Source organism: Mus musculus, chromosome 12 (genome assembly GCF_000001635.26).
Source record: "Mus musculus strain C57BL/6J chromosome 12, GRCm38.p6 C57BL/6J".
NCBI classification, from domain to species: domain Eukaryota; kingdom Metazoa; phylum Chordata; class Mammalia; order Rodentia; family Muridae; genus Mus; species Mus musculus.
The window spans coordinates 81123681-81141759 of NC_000078.6; the positions used below are offsets into that span (position 1 = coordinate 81123681).

The 18079-nt window shown below is 45.8% G+C and overlaps 1 protein-coding gene across 3 annotated transcripts in view; it reads left to right on the top strand.

The window, feature by feature from the left end:
- Smoc1 (SPARC related modular calcium binding 1) overlaps positions 1 to 18079 on the top strand; it is a 159607-nt gene that overhangs the window by 96873 nt on the left and 44655 nt on the right. For all 3 annotated transcript variants that reach the window (NM_001146217.1, NM_022316.2, XM_006516135.4), the window contains exons 4-5: positions 12096 to 12195; positions 14285 to 14332. In NM_001146217.1, coding sequence (NP_001139689.1) covers positions 12096 to 12195; positions 14285 to 14332 — 148 coding nt within the window. The remainder of the gene's footprint in view (positions 1 to 12095; positions 12196 to 14284; positions 14333 to 18079) is intronic.

The window sequence follows — 18079 nt, forward strand, 5'->3', positions numbered from 1 at the left end:
ATGTGTGTGTGTGTTTGCTATTGCTTTTGTTTCAAGAAACCCAGTGTTACACATGGATAATATATACATATGTACATTGTAGATGTTGCTAAACAAATGTTAGTTGTCCCCCAGTTTTAGTGCTCAAATTGATGAGCTGTAATTTAAAAGACTTGGGCCAGTCTAGAAGTTGGCAAACTGGTCTGTGGTTTCTTTTCCTATTATTGTTCTTTTAACAAAGCTCTACTGAGATATGGTTTGCACACTATAAAATTTATCTCTTCAAAACACACAATTGAGTGATTTTTAGTGCACTCACAGGGTTGTGCAACCATTACCACTGACTAATGTCTGAGCATTTCATTACCCAAGAAGAAAATCCAATGCCCATTAACAGCCACTCTTTGCAAGAGCTCTCCCCTCAGCCCTTGACAGCACTAATTTACCTTAGATTGCTATGATTTGTATATTTTGGACAATTCATATTATGTGTGGTCTTTTGTGATTGGATTCTTTTAATCAGCACAATTTTAAAAGGTTCATCCACGCTGTAGCATGAGCTGAGTCTTTATTCTTTTTTTCTTTTTTTTTTTTACTGTCTGACAATAGTCAGTCTTATGACTGTACCCCATTTTCCTTATTCATTCACCAGTGCATAAACATTTGAGTAGCTTTGGCTTTTGGGGGTTATAAATAACACTATTGTGTACATTGGCATGCATGTTTATGTGATGTGGGCCCTTAGTAATCTGAGTACATACGTAAAAATAGAATTGTTGGGTCATTATTCACTTCCTCATGTTTGTGCTGTTGAGGAATCACCAGGCAGTTTCTATGGTGGTCACACCACACCACATTCGGTACCAACAACACATGAAGATTTCAACTTTTTCACTTCTTTAGCTATACTTGATACTCTCACCCTTCTTTATGGCTCAAGGTCAATTTCCCCCTAATAATTAGTGATGAGCCTCTTCAGTTCTATCTAATGTCTGTTCAGTGCTTTTTCCCATTGTCTGTCCAGTTGTCTTTTTAGTATTGAGTTGAAAGTTATTTATATATTCTATGGATAAAACATAAGTTTAATTGATTGCCCTTCCTCCCTTCCTCCCTCCCTCCTTCCCATCCTTCCTCCTTCCTACCCTCTCTCCCTTACTCCCTCCATCCCTCCCTCCTTCCCTTCTTTTCAGCTTATGCTTTTGTTGTCATACTTTTGAGACCATTTCCTAATCCAAGGTAACAAATATTATTATTCCATTTTCCTCTATGCGGTTTATGACTTCAGCTTTTACATTTAGGTCTCTGATCTCTTCTAAGTTAGTTTGTGTATGAGAGATGGGATCAAGCGTCACTCTTCTGCGTATGCAAGTTCAGTAACCTCAGGATTACCTAATGAGAAGATTGTTATTCTCCCTTTAGTTATCTTGGTGTCCTTGTCAAACATCAGTTGACCACAGATGTGAGGCCTTATTTCTGGCTTCTAGCTTCTGGCTTCTATTTTGATCTTCATGATTAGTGTTGTGTCACCTGTGGTGACCTTTGGGGCATTCTTCTTCCTTTTTGAGTGAGTGTGAGGTGAGTGTTCTACACCATGTGTAGGATTGATGCCAACTCCTCACCCCAGGGCTGTGCATCTGGGGTGGAGAATGCTCTCAAACTTGTAGCCTGTACAAGATCCTGTGGTACAAGATCCTGTGGTAATACCAGTGTTCTTGAGTTAGTACTTCCAAGGGAAGCATTGAGAGAGAGAGAGAGAGAGAGAGAGAGAGAGAGAGAGGGGCAAATTAGGGTAGGAGACACCAACTTTGATACAACTTGTGTATCTTTAAGAGTTCTCAGTCTTGCTTGGCTAATTATTTCTTCTTTGAATCTACTAGCAGAGAAGACATTTCTATATAAATTAGTGTTGGTTACAGCAAGCCTTGGTGCCTTCCAGGGGCATTGTGTTGGCTAGTTTAATGTCAACCCAACACAAGCTAGTGCCATTTGGGAAGAGAGAATGTCCATGATAAAATGTCCTTTTCACATTAGCCTTTGAAAAGGACAAGTCTATGGTTTATTTTCTTGATTGATTATTGATGTGGGAGGAACTAGCTCCCTATGAGGTGATGTTACCTTTCAATGGCTAGTCCTGGGTGCTCTAAGAAAGCAGGTTGAGTGAGTCATGAGCACAGTCCAGTAAACAGCACTCCTCTATGACTTTTCTGCCTCAGTTCCTATCTTTAGTTTCCTGCCTTGAGTTTGTACTTTGACTTCCCTTGGTGATGGAGTGGGACCTGAGTTATCAGTTGATTTTGGTCATGGAATTTCATCACAGCAATAGAAGCTAACTAAGAGAGACATGTTGCAGCTTATCCAGGTAGAACTTGGGTCTTGTGGAGATTCTTCTCCCTACACTGGCATATATCCTGCTCATTAAAGTTCTCAGCACATGGAGATGGGAAGATGCCAAAGCTGGAGGCTTGGTGAGAAGCAAGAGCAGCCAGCTTTCTGAAGGCAGTCTACACTAAAGTCTAGGTGGCGCCTACCTTGTAGTTAGTAAGTCATCTAAGTTACATACTTACAGCGGGCAAACTATTAACATTTATAAGTGGTAACAGAAACACCAGGGGGTTGCCCAGCCTTTCACATGGGTAGAAGCTCCCACCCTCATCTTTTCACTGGAGAACTGGAACCTCTGGTCATCTGTCAGAGTGGGGTTGTGCATAGAGATCAGGGAAATGGGGCATGTGTTATGCTTCGAGTACAGTGTACACTTTTTTCCCTGTGGGATCTGCCTGCTCCAGCCTCTGCTTTGTTCTCTTCCTCAAACCTGGCTGATCTCCTACTAAATGGCTATGATGCATCCTCTTTCAGATTAGCAAGCAGTCAGGGTTTAGGTGTTCTCTGCCTGACATCAGAGCTCCCCAGCATTATTGGGGATTTCTTTTCTGTCCCTTGTCTACTGTGCAAGCAAAAACAGGCAGCTCTGGGAGGTATCTTCAGCTGCCCTTCTGTAGGAGTCTGTACCTGGGAGCAAGGGGAAGATGGAAGCTGCTATTCTAGCCTTCATGCTGCTTGTATGGAAGCCAAGTCTCTGCAATGGTAGTCTGTAGCCACTCTCTGCTCTTCTTTCTTTTTCAGACTGCAGAAGCCATCATCAGTGGTAGTACCATTTTCTTGCTCATATTGCATTTACACTGTGCCAGACTATTTTAGATGCCTACTGTATTAACTTATTCCATCCTCACTACAATCTATGAGGTAGGCACTTTTATAGTCCTGTTTTATAGTCATGGAGCCTAACTAACACTCAGAGAAGCCATGTAGCTTAGGGTCGTACAGCCTGCAAATGGTAGAGTGAGTATTTCATCAGAAGCAGCCTGGCTCCAGACATGAGTCCACACTGCTTGCACAATGTGGCCAAACTAGGGCACACCCCAGAGCACGGCTCAGGTAAGCAAGGCCACAAAATCATGTCATATGAGGGATACTCAGTGAGACCAGAGACGTTTACTAGAGAGGTTATAAGAACCAAGAATGAACAGAAAAGAGATGGACAAAGGGATATATGAGAGACACTCACATCTTAGTAAATGAGAGTAGCCTTTAGTATGCCCATATCTATCTATCTATCTATCTATCTATCTATCTATCTATCTATCTATCTATCTATTAATCATATTAATATTCTGATTCAAAATAGGGGAAAACTTTTTGTAGGCTGAGAAATTCACAGAATGGGAATCAGACTCGAAGTTCTTACCTTCTTATCCTGGGACTTGGACAAGTAGAGACTCCATGAATACCCCACAGGTATACCATCAGCTACCATCAGAGGCTGAGAAAAGGTGTTAAATTGATGACCTCAGAGGAATCATACGTCAAGTCTTAGGGTTTTGTGAGATAGTAGCTAACATTCATTGAGGTGGGTAGATAAACACAGAGTAGGCCAACAGTCAGCATTTATTCAAGAGAGTTCTGGGTAGAGCCATTGTCTCTCACACTCACATCCATTCAGGGCTATTTCTGCTTTACTCTGAGTTCATGTAATATGCTAGGACAGGTGACCCTATAGATTGGTAAACTCTCTTGCAAAATGCATGGAATTGGACATATTTTTTTTCCTTTTAAAGAAGAGAAAGGTCAGAAACATAGGTATGAGGTGGGAAGGCAGGAAAGTTTAATTGAAAGTCAAGGCAGTCATGAGAATAATGAAAGAGCACTTGCAGTTCACCTTTGACCTCTCACCAGCCAGGTCCTTCAGTCCTGACCTATACAAAGGCCCTACATACAAGAGACTTTCTTTCTTTTTGTTGTTGTTGTTGTTGTTGTTGTTGTTGTTGTTGTTATTTTGGAAATATACAGACTTTTTTTAAAAAAATATTTTTCTGCTATAAAGCAACAGAATTTAAACGAGTCAAGGGTGTTCTATTGGCCATTTATAAAACATAGACTGTTCTGGGTACCACATGGAGAAGCAAGCCCAAAAAGTATGGGGTCTTGTGGGTCCCTGAATGCCCAGTGTGTATTTTTAGAATATCTTTACATGTATGCTGGAGAGATGTATTCAAACTTTTTGGAAAATGTACCTAAAAAGATTCTTCATCATGGAGCAGGAAGAGTGTTCTCGACAGCTTCAATCAAGTATTCGTTGTCAATCTAGACCCTCCTTTTCTAAGCAGCAGGAGCCCAGTGTACAGCAGTTTGTAGAATTCTGGTTCTTTTCAGGGAAAGGAGACTGCAGAAGGGTTTTCTCTCTGTCCTACTGGTCTCCATCAGTTTCTCTGTTCTGTTTATATTTGCCAGGCAGCCATCCACCTTCTGCCTGGTTGTCTCTCTCTCTCCCACTGGTCTCCATCAGTTTCTCTATTCTGTTTATATTTGCCAGGCAGCCATCCACCTTCTGCCTGGTTGTCACCTGCTGGGGGAAGTTTTATTCCTTCAGTGACAAAACTAATAATGTACGTTGAGCTGCTCTCAAGTTGCCTTCACAGGGAAGCCCTCTGTGTTGATCCAAGAGCTCTCTCTGTTTATGATTTCTAGTACACAACTCCATTTCTGTCTAAAGGACATATAGAATCCAAAGGAATCCCACTTTCTACCAAAATAGTTGAAGATGGGCACCATTATATCATGTGACATTAGCCAACAAATATTTCTGTTGGCCCTGGAACAAGTCCTTAATTACATCATCCACTCCCATGCTGGAGGGATTTATGTCTTTTTCCTCATGTCCTATTTCCTCTGGGTTCCATCTGCCACAGCCCTTTCTGATAAAGCACCCTCCCCCAAACTAGACACAGGGTTTTAGATATGCTTAGAGACCTGGGGATGAGCGGGGTTGTCTCTTGTTCTAACTAACGTCACGTGGACAGCCTTGACATATCATCAACTCACTTAAAACGTGGTCAAGAAGGACTCCCATGATCGGAAGGATTTGAGAATAACCCCCTTCTCTTAAACCCTAATGGATGAGGTAAATGGTCTACAAGGGAGATTCCTCATCCCCCAGCAGACAATCCTCCCTGGACTTGGCATAGAGTCCAGAATAATGTCTACAGCCAAGGTGTATCTTCCCTGCCAAAGGAAAGAGAAAAGAACAAGGCCCACATGGGCCAAGCACATCCCCAATGCTGACTAGGTGCTCTATATGCTCTGCTTTATTTTGTCTTCTTGGTGACCTACTAGGTGCTGCCTTGTTTGATAGATAGGTTCAGAGAGTAAAGTGCTAAGTGATTTGGGTCAGCAGACATATTAAAAGAAAAAGCAGTCACATTTCCACTGCCAGAAGTGAGTTGGGAAACTTCCACACATTTTTCTGTATTCAGTTCAGGTCTTTCCTAGTGGAGGTAGAAGAAAGCGGGCACGTTCCAGAGGGAGTAGGTACAGGATCCCCAGGGACGTGGGCATGCGTTAAGAATCAGGGTAGCCTCGGTCCTGTGAAGGCTTGATGCCCCAGTATAGGGTAATGCCAGGGTGGGGAGGCAGGAGTGAGTAGGTGGGTGGGTAAGCCTCCTCATAGAAGCAGGGTAAGGAGGGGTGGGATAGGGGATTTGCAGAGGGGAAACTGGGAAAGGGGATAACATTTGAAATGTAAACAAATAAAATATCCAATTAAAAAAAAAGAATCAGACCAATAGCAAAGGACCCTCTGGCAGGTGAAGCCCGCCCTTCTGAGAAGCTTCCAAGGAAAGAGCTGGTGGCCAGTGAGTATGTGTGCTGGCTAGTTTTACGCTACCTTGATACAAACTATAGTCATTAGAGAGGAGAAAACCTCAACTGAGAAATTATCTTGGTAAGATTGAGCTATAGGCATGTCTACAGGACATTTTCTTAGTTAGTGATTGACAAAGGAGGACAAAGTGCATTGTGGGTAGCGTCAATGATGGGCTGGTGGTTTTGGGTTCTAGAAGAAAGCCAGCAGAGCAGGCCATGAGGAGCAAGTCAGTAAGCTGCTCTCTTCCATGGCCTCTATGTCAGCTCCTGCCTTCAGGTTCCTGCCCTGTTTGTGTCTCCACCTTGGCTTCTTCCCTCAGTGGACTGTGGCTTGGGATATGTGAGCTAAATAAACTCTTTCCTCCCCCAAGGTGCTTTTGGGCATAGTGTTTTATCAAAGCAACATTACTCTAATTCTGACATCTTAAAAGCCCCAAGATAATATCAAACCTTCTACAAAAGCTCTCTCATCCATACTGGAGGGAAAGGTTCTTCTCTAGGTGTCCATTCCATGAGAATAATTGCTTCCATCTGTCTCCCACCAAAAGACCAAGGCCAAAAAAAAAAAGGAAAAAAAAGATACTGGTCCCTCAGACATCAGTATCTATAAACCCTCCTTTCCCTCGCCCCCTAGACCGGTGTAGGGATGGGGACCACACTCTTCCTTTATCTTTTGCTCTCAGTTTTCTGACTTGTGAAATGTTTGGGTTAGAGTGGTGACCTCTAAGGTTTGTTTAGTTTATTTGTTTCCTGTTTGTTTAGTTTTTGTTTTTCCCCAATCCTGTGCTTTCTGAAATGCTACAAAGATAGGGCTATCAGGATTCTAATTCCCTGGGGAGTTGCTAACTAGTTGTGAATTTTGCATAACTAATTCTCTCATGAAGGATTTTCCAAGAGAGTAACTTTGAAGCCCAAATGTGGTAATGCAGAGACCACTGGGGACTGAAAAGCTGTTGTCAAAGTAGAAGGTGGTATTTTCCATTTGGGGCTTGGCACCCGTGGGTGATGGTTGCCATCTGCCTCTCTGTTTTTCTCCACTCCCTCCTCCCACTTGTCCCCGTGAGCTGGTGTTTTCTCTACCCACTGGTCACTCATTTGCCTTTGTTGAAAGTGCTGGCCTCCCACATACTCACTGGGTGGTCAGGAGTCGGACTAATGTTGATGATTAGGAGGCTTAAAATAATTTCAAATTTGTCTTAATTTGGATGGAAATTGAACTGCAGTATACCCCTGGCCTGTTTATGTAAAAAGACTTTTTGCCAATGATATTAAAGCACATGAGTCAGAGATGGAAGTTATTTATCTAGGAACACAATGTTTTAAAGTGGCTGGAGGGACACCAGTTATGCCCAACAAGACCATGAGAGTAGTAGCAGAAAATAGCCTTATTTTGGACGGTGTGCTCTTTGTCTCCGAAAGAGGGCCCTCCAGTTGACATTCCAGTCTCTGGAGGCTGCTCTAGAGTGGGGTAGGAGCTGTTTTTCCTGACCTGGGTCTACTTGTGGAACTTGTGGGACAACCCTGAGTTTTGACAACAGTAAGATAAAATGTCAGAAATGGCCCCTTGCCTTGTCAATTCCTCTTGTCCTGGGCAGTTTCTATTGGCTAAAGGCCAGGACTTGATCAGTTCGATTCTCAAGAAGCAGACAGAATTCGTTATGAAGTTAAATCATAAGTTTGCAAGGGAAGCTAAACTAGTCACACTCTGTGCTTTAGTATAGCTAAGACATCAGCTCCACAGAATTTATATCTGACTGCTTTCCTGCCAGGGCTGTGTTTCTCCGGACCAGGATTCTAACTTCCTAGGCTGTTACTAATAGTTGAAAATTTTACACAAATAATTCGTTTATAAAGGACTTGCTAAGAGGGTAACTCAGTGTCTTACAATTCTTCCTATATAAAATAAACCTCCTTTCTCTGCCTAAACATTCTCAAAGGTTGCTGATTCTGGGCCTTTTGTTTTTCACAGGCTGGTCAGAGAGCATGTTGTTCTGGCTCTCACCAGTTTGGTTCTGGCCTTTTAAAGTGAGCAAATGGTTTGAATATAATATAATATAATATAATATAATATAATATAATATAATATAATATAATAAAACCAAGTTTTTTTTTTCTTTTTAGTGTGTATGTGTGCAGCATGTATGCCTGTTTGCTTGGATGTGTGTGAGTGCATGCATGCCCCTGTTTGTGTGTGTGTGTGTGTGTGTGTGTGTGTGTGTATTTGATGTTGGTGTTGAGAGTCTTATTTAGTCACTTTCCACCTTGTTCATTGAGGCAGCGTCTCTCAGTTGAACTCAGAGACCACTGATGCAACTAGTCTAATTAGCCAGTTTGTGCTGGAATTATCTGTCTCTGCTTTCAGAGTGCTTGAGTTAAAAGTGGGCTGCCTCCCGTCTCTCTACCTATGTATTGAGTTCTTGGGCTCAGACTCTGGTCTTCATACATGGCAAACACTTTAACCGCTGAGCTTTTTCAGGCTGAAACAGCTGAGTTCAACTGGCCCTTACCTGCCGAAGTCAGTGCTCTATTCCTCTCCCAACAACCAAGACAGGTATTTGTGTCATCTCCCCCTACCCCCCCCCCCTTTAAAATGAATTTGTCCTGGCCCTGGTATTCCCCTGTACCGGGGCATATAATCTTCGCAAGACCAAGGGCCTCTTCTCCCAATGATGGCCGACTAGGCCATCCTCTGCTACATATGCAACTAGAGACACAAGCCCTATTGTTGTTCCTCCTATAGAGTTGCAGACCCCTTCAGCTCCTTGGGTACTTTCTCTAGCTCCTTCATTGGGGGCCCTGTGTTCCATCCAATAGATGACTGTGAGCATCCACTTCTGTATTTGCCAGGCACTGGCATAGCCTTGGGGAGCCGGGCTGGGGGAGGGTATAGGGGACTTTCGGAGAGGAAATTAGGAAAGGGGATGAATGCACATATCTGAGCACAGACGAATGGAACAGCTGTAGCCTGCCTCTGTGTAGCTTCTTTTCTGTAAACATTGTTAAAAACATTCCAAGGCATCTTATAATCTCTCAGTTTGAGTCACGGGTGGTCTTCTTAGGGCTCCTTCTGCAGAGGTCTTCCCCAATCTGAGACCCTGCTGGGGTCCCTGTGCCCTCTTTTCCTCCCTCCTGCCCCTTCTTTAAACATAGCTGCGTCAGTTATGCCCAAGGCCTCAGAAGATGGGGCAACAATTCCTCTTTCCATTTGAGTTTTATGAAATTTGGTAGGAGCTGCCAGCCTGAAGATTTTGTTGAGTGTCTTTTCCTTGTACTGTGGTTGGAAGCAAGATGAGAACCTTGGGGAGAAAGAAGCTGTGTCTGGTACTCTGGGCCTGGCTAGGGGCTGGTTGGCTGTGCCCTGCACCCACAGGGAGACAATGGGCACACTGAGTGAGAATGTGACCTTGGACCCCTGGGCCCTGAGGTCAGATTGTATTCCTGAAACAAAGCTCTGGGCTTTGCCTTTTACTCTTGTGTCCCATTCTGCCCTAGTAACCTTAGGCAGAACTCTTCGGCATACCCTAGGGAAAGGGCGTTTGAGCAGCTCAGTTCTATGCAGCCTGCTTGGCCATAATGTCCCTGTTGCAACAGACAGCATCTGGCCTGAGGCACAGTCGTGGTTATTGTCTGGTGCTCAGTCCTTATGTGACAGCCTCAGCAGCGGACTTCCAGGGCCCAGGACTGAGTCAGCTTGGCACCTCAGCCCCTGGGACAGTTCCCCAGGGGTGACCACTGACCAAAGTGGAGAAAGCAGCCAGCCAGGTCTCATTAGTCCCATTAAAATGCTGCTCCTGGATGGGAATGAGCCCTGGGAAGCGTCCCCTGCAGGGCTTGTGTGATTTGCAAGGGAAGCCAAGTTTCCAGAGGCCCTTTCCATACACACCTGTGGAGGTTACTGGAGGAGGTCTGGCTTGTGGGGAGACACCTGGCAGGTGTTGTTGATATGACTGAGAACAATCACTGCTACAGCCGCTCCATCCTAGTCCTCATCGCACGCCAGATGTGGGTCTGCCTTACCAGGGCCTTCCAGCTCAGACAGTTATTACTCATGCTGTTATAAAGAAGAGGCTCAAAGAACGAAGTAAGGTGCCTAACTGGCTAGACTAGCATGCAAACTCTGGCCTGTCTTGATGCCTTGCCATTCCGCTACTAGCCTCATTAGGACGCAGTGCTACTAAATCTGGGCTGCTGCTGGTGGGTGAGCATCTGGGGTGTCATGGCTATAAGGTGAAGGAGTAGGGTGTGTCTCTGGGGTCTGTGCCCTAGGCAGTGTCCTTTCAGAGATGACAGCACTGAGTGTTCCGTTTGACAGCAGCCATGCTACTGGGAGAAACAAGAGACTATTTTATTCTACCCTGATGTCTGTGTACAGGCTCATGGTGAAACAACTTGCCTTGGGGTAAGCCAGAGTGTTTGATACCCACACAAGCGTACAATACTTTGCACAGCCTCTTTTGCCTTAGCAGTAACTGCTGGCTCCTACCCACCCTGTCAGAAGACTATTTGCACTGTCTCTTTCTGCACCTCTCTGCTCAATTTGTATGCAATTACTGTCTGGCCTCAATTCCAATATGTCCTTGATCCCAAGAGGCACATTTTTTTCCCCCACGATTTAATATCTTTGCAGTTGGCACACAAGCCTTGTCATCGAGATGCACACTTAATGTGGTATGGCTCTTTAAATTGATGTTGCGCTTCAGAGTTGATGGGAGAGCAGGAATGGAGGAAATGCGAGCACTCGTGCCTCTATTCAACCCATCAGTCACCTGCAATGGATGTCAGCATCACACTAGATTCTGGGGTCCCTGAAACAATTAGTTTGCAGTCCTTGAAGTTATAATCTGAAGTGGCAAGATGGACCTGGCCGCGGAAGAGCTCGAACTCACTGGCTTGCCGTGGGAAGGCTTCTGAGTTTGGAGAAGGGTGGGAAGAAGCCGAGACTGGCTTCGAGGGGAAGTGCATCATGAAAGGAAGCAGAAGGTCTAGGTTGGGATAGGTGGTCTGATCAGCGCTGTGGACAAATGGGACGGTTGGAGCCAACAAAGTCCGCTCATGGCAAATGAGGCTGTATTTGGTAACATGAAAGGGTTCGTTGTGGCCTAAGTGAAGCGTGCATGTGGAGCCTGGGGTGTAAAAATGACACCAGAAAGGTGAGCAGGGACAGGTTGTTGGGGACCTTAAGTATCATGGAAATTAGTTTAAATTTTATCTTGAGTCCAGACGTGACTCACTGGGGGGTATAACACAAGGGCATGTGTTTACTAATTCTGCAGAGAAAACAGATGGGGGCAAGGAAGGTGGGATGAGAGAAGGTGGGTAGGGTGATGGCTATTGGAGGAGAAAGAAGAGCTCCTTTGGAAGATTAAAAGAAAGCCTCACTTTAATTAGCCATTCCCAGACGGCTAGGTCTGACTCGGTAGGCTTGATGATCAGTGGTACAGCTGGGTTTCTAGTGGAAGATCCTGCACGCACAAGGGTACTCTGTCCTTGCCTTAAGGAGAGCTGTGCTCTCACTAGACAGGCTTATGTTGCTTATGAGAAAAACTTAGCATTTGTCTGTACTTGTTCAAGAAGGGCCCAGACATTCCCACAGATACTTGCCAATTGAGTTCCCCATTAGACCATTTTACAGTTGGATGGGAGCATATGCCAGTTCTGGTACTGGAGGACGCATCACAGGGTAATCGCAGTGAACATCTCCCCATAGGATAGCAGATGTTAAGCCTTTGGAATCGTAAGAAGCATCATGACACAGGGGTCATGAAGCCAACATGACATTGATGCTGGCTCCACCGGACTGTTCTACGTGTGAGAGACATCCTGGGGCAGATGTGGGAGAGGGAGGAGATTTTCTGATGTTTGGATGATTGACTGTGACCAGACTTACGATTCTCTTCCTTTTCCACTTCTCTGAACAGGTGCAGTGCCATACGTACACAGGGTACTGCTGGTGTGTCACCCCAGATGGCAAGCCCATCAGTGGTTCTTCCGTGCAGAATAAAACTCCTGTATGTTCAGGTACCGTAGGAAGGTGCGGGAGGAAGGAAAAGGGTTGGAGAGAGGCTTGTTGGTTGGACTCTGCATCTGCATCTTACAGGCAAGCCTTTAAAGGGCTGCTGTGGTAAAGGAGCCCATTTTCATGTCAGAAGGGTTCCACTCTATGCTTGGTCTGTAGTCGGCTAGATGAAGAGTGTCCATTTGTGTCTATGTGTGCATATTTTAGTTTGAGTTTGTGTTTCTGGTGCTGTGATCTTTTCTTACGCATTGGCTACAGCTCCTTAGAGCAGAGATGCCACACATCTAGGAGTTTGCTGTCATTTGCTGCCTGTAACGGACCTTGAAATGCATTATTGGTATCGATGTTGAAGCCATGTAAGAGTATAACACTAAAGACTTCAGTGATTGATTAGTGATGTCTGCCATGGACACAGGGAAGGAGGTTATTAGCTTCTCTGCCACATCTTTCCATCTTTGAATATTGTAATAAATGACAATGAAAATCTTTTCTAACAGTAAACCTTATGTCTGTCTGCTCATCTGTATTGCCTGGGAGATTAAAAATACTCCAAGTCTCAAAGTTTCTCCTTGAATATTCTGATGAGTAGGTTCTAGATCTGGAATGAGCCCCAAGCCCCTTATTTTTATGAAGCTCTTCTGATAATTGGACAAGTTTGATAACAACCTATTAGGTTGATTATCCATAGCAAAGCTTACTTTTTGTACTCCCAACTTTATAGGCTTACAGTGTTTGTTGTTAGGTCAGTCTTGTGGGATTGTTTGTGATGGATTCACAAAGCCCCACACTTCACCCTCATTAGTAACTCCCTTAAGGTTGCCCCCTAAATAGCCAGTCTCATCTGTCCACTGTATATATGGATTGGATTTTTGCTTACTACCAATGTCAAGTGCAAGCAAAGTACAAAATGTTATGCTGAAACATAGTTCCAAAAGTCCACGTTAACTTTTCCCTGGGTTTTACGTTTTTAAAATCAAATTTTTTCTCTTAAAACAAAACAAAACAAAACAAAACAAAACAAACAAAAACAAACCCCTAGCCCTTTGGTTTAAAAAGGAAAGTAAGTGGAAAGGGTACTATTGTCTGTAAGAATTCATGCTAGGATCAAAATTTACAGGCCAAAAGGGAAGTTTACTTTATTTGTGGTTTACACAGAAACTGGAAACCTTAATTGGGTTAGTGTGAGGAGGGGGCAGGACTTGGGCCTCCTTGCAAGTGACCTGGAACACTCCATCTAAAGCAAACCCGTGCATTAGACACACGCCTCCTGCAGGATAAGATAACAGACTCCTCACACAACTTGTGCATGGAGAAGGAGTGTGATATGGGTTAGGAAAATCAGAGTTCTCAGCTTTCTCACGGGCAGGATCTCCAGAGAGGCCTCTCTACTGAGTGGGCTTTCCCTGCACGTGTGGGATTGGCCTTCAAGGAGAGGGCAGGTGCCACAGAGCCAGGCCTGGATGATGGGGACGTGTGGCATCCCAGAAGAAATGGGGCAAATGTTTGGCCAGAACACAGGCTGCCCCCTCCTTGAAGAACAGGCTGTGTCTAGAAAATTGTTTCCATGCCTCAGACTGTTTGGCCCATTCGGTACAATTGGGCCAACAATTTTCTACTTAATGCAGATGGAAAATCACCGATTTCCTGCCCTGACCAGCAAGGGATGTCAATCATTGCGTTTTCAGTAAGAGGGGTTTCTTTTCAGTTGGCCCTAGTGACTGGATGTGGGTCAGAGCACAGAGCTGGTGAGATGAGAGTACGTGCAGGGGTGTGTAAGTGTGGGACAAGTATCGAGATGTTTGCAATACATGGATGTGGAGTTTTGTAAAAACTGGGTCAAGATTGGTTCCAGGGAACCTGGCAGTCATAGTTCAACTCAAAACAGTCTAGGTTATCAGTGACATTGATGTTAAACAAACCCTACTCGACATGCATGTGCACACTAACTTTGTATATAGTATCCCCGGTGTGTATACAATACATATATATACATGACCATTTGCTCATAACATCGGGCTTTGCCAAGTGTTTGATGGATGCCAACCACTGTGTCAATTGAGTCTTGTGCTTCTGTTTCCTCTCTTGCCCAAGGTCCAGTTACCGACAAGCCCTTGAGCCAGGGTAATTCAGGAAGAAAAGGTGAGTGGAGTTTTATGCTTTGTCTAAATGTTTGCCCTGAAAGCCAGAGTAAGCAGGGTTCTTAGGTGAGAGGGAAGGAGTCGGGGGGGGGGTGGCTAAACATGCCTCCCATTTCCAGTTTCCTCTCTGAAGCACCAGAGGTAAGGATGGCTTAGATAGTGACGACTATCTTAGTGACAACTGAGCTGTCATTGTTTCTGAGGAAGGACAGAGACGGTGTGGGACACAGAGTTGGGTAGGGACCACCCTTATGTGAGCCCTACGGATCTCTGCTCTCTGGGAAGTTCAGTTGGTCAACTACCAACCGAAGAAGATGAAGGCAGAGCACTCACGTCTACCTTGGCTCTCCAGTTTGTAAGCTCCTCTGTGTCCTCCTGCCCCGACCTTTTCCATGATGTATCCAGAATCTCTTCCTGAAGGCCAGGATGATGTCATGGGTATGCAGCCAGTGCAGTCATCTTGACATTTTCAACCATGTTGCCTTGAGGCCAAGAGGATGGTGACGTGAACAGAGGCAAGAGACAGGTCTGATAAATGTCTGCTGCCAGGCCATTTTGTTCTTGAAGTATCACACAGTTTGTATGATGCTTTTGATTTGGCTGTTTTCCTGTTGTTGCTGTTGTTGTTGTTATTGTTTTTGTTGTTTTTTATTTTTGGTCTAAACCCAGAGCAACATTAACCAGCAAATTACATACTACCATTACAATTCAAGAGGTAGATAGATAGATGCATACATACATACATACATACATACTTGGGGAGAGTAAAGTTTCCCATCTTGAATTTATAATGACAGTATCTTCTGCCTACTCCTTTTAACAAAGGGCCCACATTTTTGTTTCTGTCTGGTTCTCTCATTTTATATAGCTGGTATTTGTCTGAGTGCTGTAGTGGACTCTGGATGTGAGTTGGTCCCTGCAGTATGCTACTTGATCCTTCTGGTTTGGAGGTCAATTTGAGGCTCACAACTGCCAGCTCCTGGGGCAGCAGACACAGCGGCCTGGAAAGCAGCCACCTACCCATCTCATCACACACGTGGGCGCTGCCGAGCTTCTGTCCTCTCAGGCTGACTTTGAGGCTTCTCACCTCACCTAGGCTTTGGAAAGAGAGTGCTCATAAGAGTCCCTGGTGTGAGCCGGAGGCGTGGTGGCGCACACCTTTAATCCTAGCACTTGGGAGGCAGAGGCAGGAGGATTTCTGAGTTCGAGGCCAGCCTGGTCTACAAAGTGAGTTCCAGGACAGCCAGAGCTATACAGAGAAACCCTGTCTCGAAAAACCAAAAAAAAAAAAAAAAAAAAAAAGAGTCCCTGGTGTGTGTATGTGTGAGACGGGGTTACTGTGAGCAGCACAGAGATCACACAGCAACATGGAGACCAGGGCAGCCATTGGTTTCTGCCGCTGCACCGAGGGCCGGAGTTAAGGCTCAGAGAAGCTATTTCTGAGACATGGTTCCTCAAGAAGCAGGTGGTCTGAGCGTGGACTGAAAACAGTGTGCCTACAGGGGCTTCTCTTTCTAAAGAACGAAGGTGAGAAGAAGGGAGGAGATGCCTTTTCAAGTCCCTCCCCAGAGCTGGGGATGCGACCAGGAATGCCAGGATGGGAGAGCAGGGATGTCTCTGTGACATCTGACTTCACCAGCGATGTCCCTGGCAACGCACCTGGAGGTTTGGGAATAGGGCCTGCTTTCATTCTGCTTAATGCTGCATATCAACGCTTCAGATGCCAATGGCATTTACAGTAGATAGCAGGGAACACCCTTTGTCCCTCTTAGACCAGGATCAGCCAGCAGACCTGGAGGAGGGCTCAGGAGCCTGACTCTGCTAGGGTGATGCTAATAATGAAGCTTCCCTCTAGATCAGTGGTTCTCAGACTTCCTAATGCTGTGACCCTTTAATACAGTCCCTTGTGTTGTGGTTGTTTGTTGAAAGGTGGCTTGTTTTACGCCGAGCCAGCGCAGTTCTCACGAAAGAGGTTCGTTGTTGAAGGGGGAAAGAAGTGAGGAAGAGAAAAGAGAGAGATGGGGCAGGTCTCTGTCTTTTATCTGGGCCATGATGTAGTTGCCAGGTAATGATGCACACCACCGCGCACAGGTAATGCAGGTGAGACATACACAGTGAATGCCGCCCTGGCAACAGAAGAAGGAGGGTCCTTGTCGCCTAGGGATGATGTCATCGTTGAATTCAGAGGCTAACTGTAAAACACTTCTGATGCTAACAGTGGTGATCCTCAAGCATAAAATTATTTTGTTGCTACTTCATATTTGTAATTTTGCTGCTGTTATGAATTGTAGTGTAAATATCGGATATGCGGGCTATCTGAGATGCGACCCTCCAAAGGGGTCCCGACCCACAGGTTGGTGCCATTACTGTCAGCTCCCAGGTCTTTGCTTCCTTGCCCCGATGGCTGGCTTACTTCTTCCTGCGGGGTCCAGTGGAGGCGAAGGACAGGCCAAGCGGTGGGTGACGGTGTGTGCTAGATCTCACTCTACCCTGGGGATCTGAACTCTGCACAGGGGTCTCCTTTTCCCTCCACTTAGAGGATCAGTTTAGGTACAGGATCATTTCTTTGCCATAAGCATATAGAGAAAGCAAGTTTGGACCACCTGTAGGAAGGGCCACTTGAAGCCACACCTGCCTAGGAAGCTGGGGTTTGAATGGGGACAGGGTGTGAGAGGGCATTCGTAATATCCTGTGTCGACCTGCAGAGGTTCCTCTTTCAGCTGAACTGAAGAATGGAATGTGCTCCGCAGGGCAGCAGGTGGGACAGCACAAAGGGCCCTTGTCTGAGCTCATGCCCACATGTGGCTTCTCCCACAAGGCATCTCTCAAGAGTTGGGGCTGGCAGAGCAATGGTGTGGGTCTGGCTCCTGGGAGTGCAAGGGGTATGACTGCAGGGAAGGTAGAGCCTTAGGTCTGTGGGTGTAAGGGATGTGGGTGCAAGGCAGGGATGGGACCTACTTTCTCTCTTCCCCAAACTCTCTTGCCTTCTTGAACATACCCCATTGGTGGGGCTGGGAAGGATCAGTTCTCTCTGCCTAGAGGGAATGAAAAGATGCATTGTGCGACCGCTCAGAGTCTGGTCGCAGGCCAGGAATTAGGCCTTGGAAGGAGAGGAGGAGAAAGGCCGAGTTCAGGGAGCTGGGGGTGGACAGCCAGAGAGATAGCATGAGGGAGGGCGGCCAGGCAGCAGCAGGTCACCACTGCTTGGCTAGGCTGGGGGGCCTAGGTTCACAGGTGTGGGGCCCGAGGGAAGAAGTGGGGGAGGAGGTGGGCACTGTTATCTTCCCCAGATGCTCCTGCTGCAGGAGGGGAGGAGGGTCACAACTTCAGACTATTTACTTAATCCCCAGGAATGTCCTCTCTTCGCTCTGTTCTTTGTGCCCCTTGTATTTAACGGACTCCTTTATGGGCACATGTGTGGTAATTAACACGCGCAGTGTAGGGCCTGGGCCATGTGTTTGAGTTTCAAATATCCATTGATCTGGGGCAATCCCATCCTGCTGCCCCCTCCTCTCCTCCTCTGGTCCTGGGTTCTTGAAGACAGATGGGGGTGGGGTGTGTGCATGGGGGGTGGTGCACACCTGCACCCACATGTGTTTTATTGATGCCACGGAGGCGGATCTGAAGAAAGGAAGAGTACCCAGGCAGTCCCTCTAGCTCTGAGGCTCTACTGCTAAAACAGCTGGAGGCCGCAGGAGCTGAGAGATGGACTGATTAGGGGTTTTCACTGATGTAGTCCAAAGGGCAG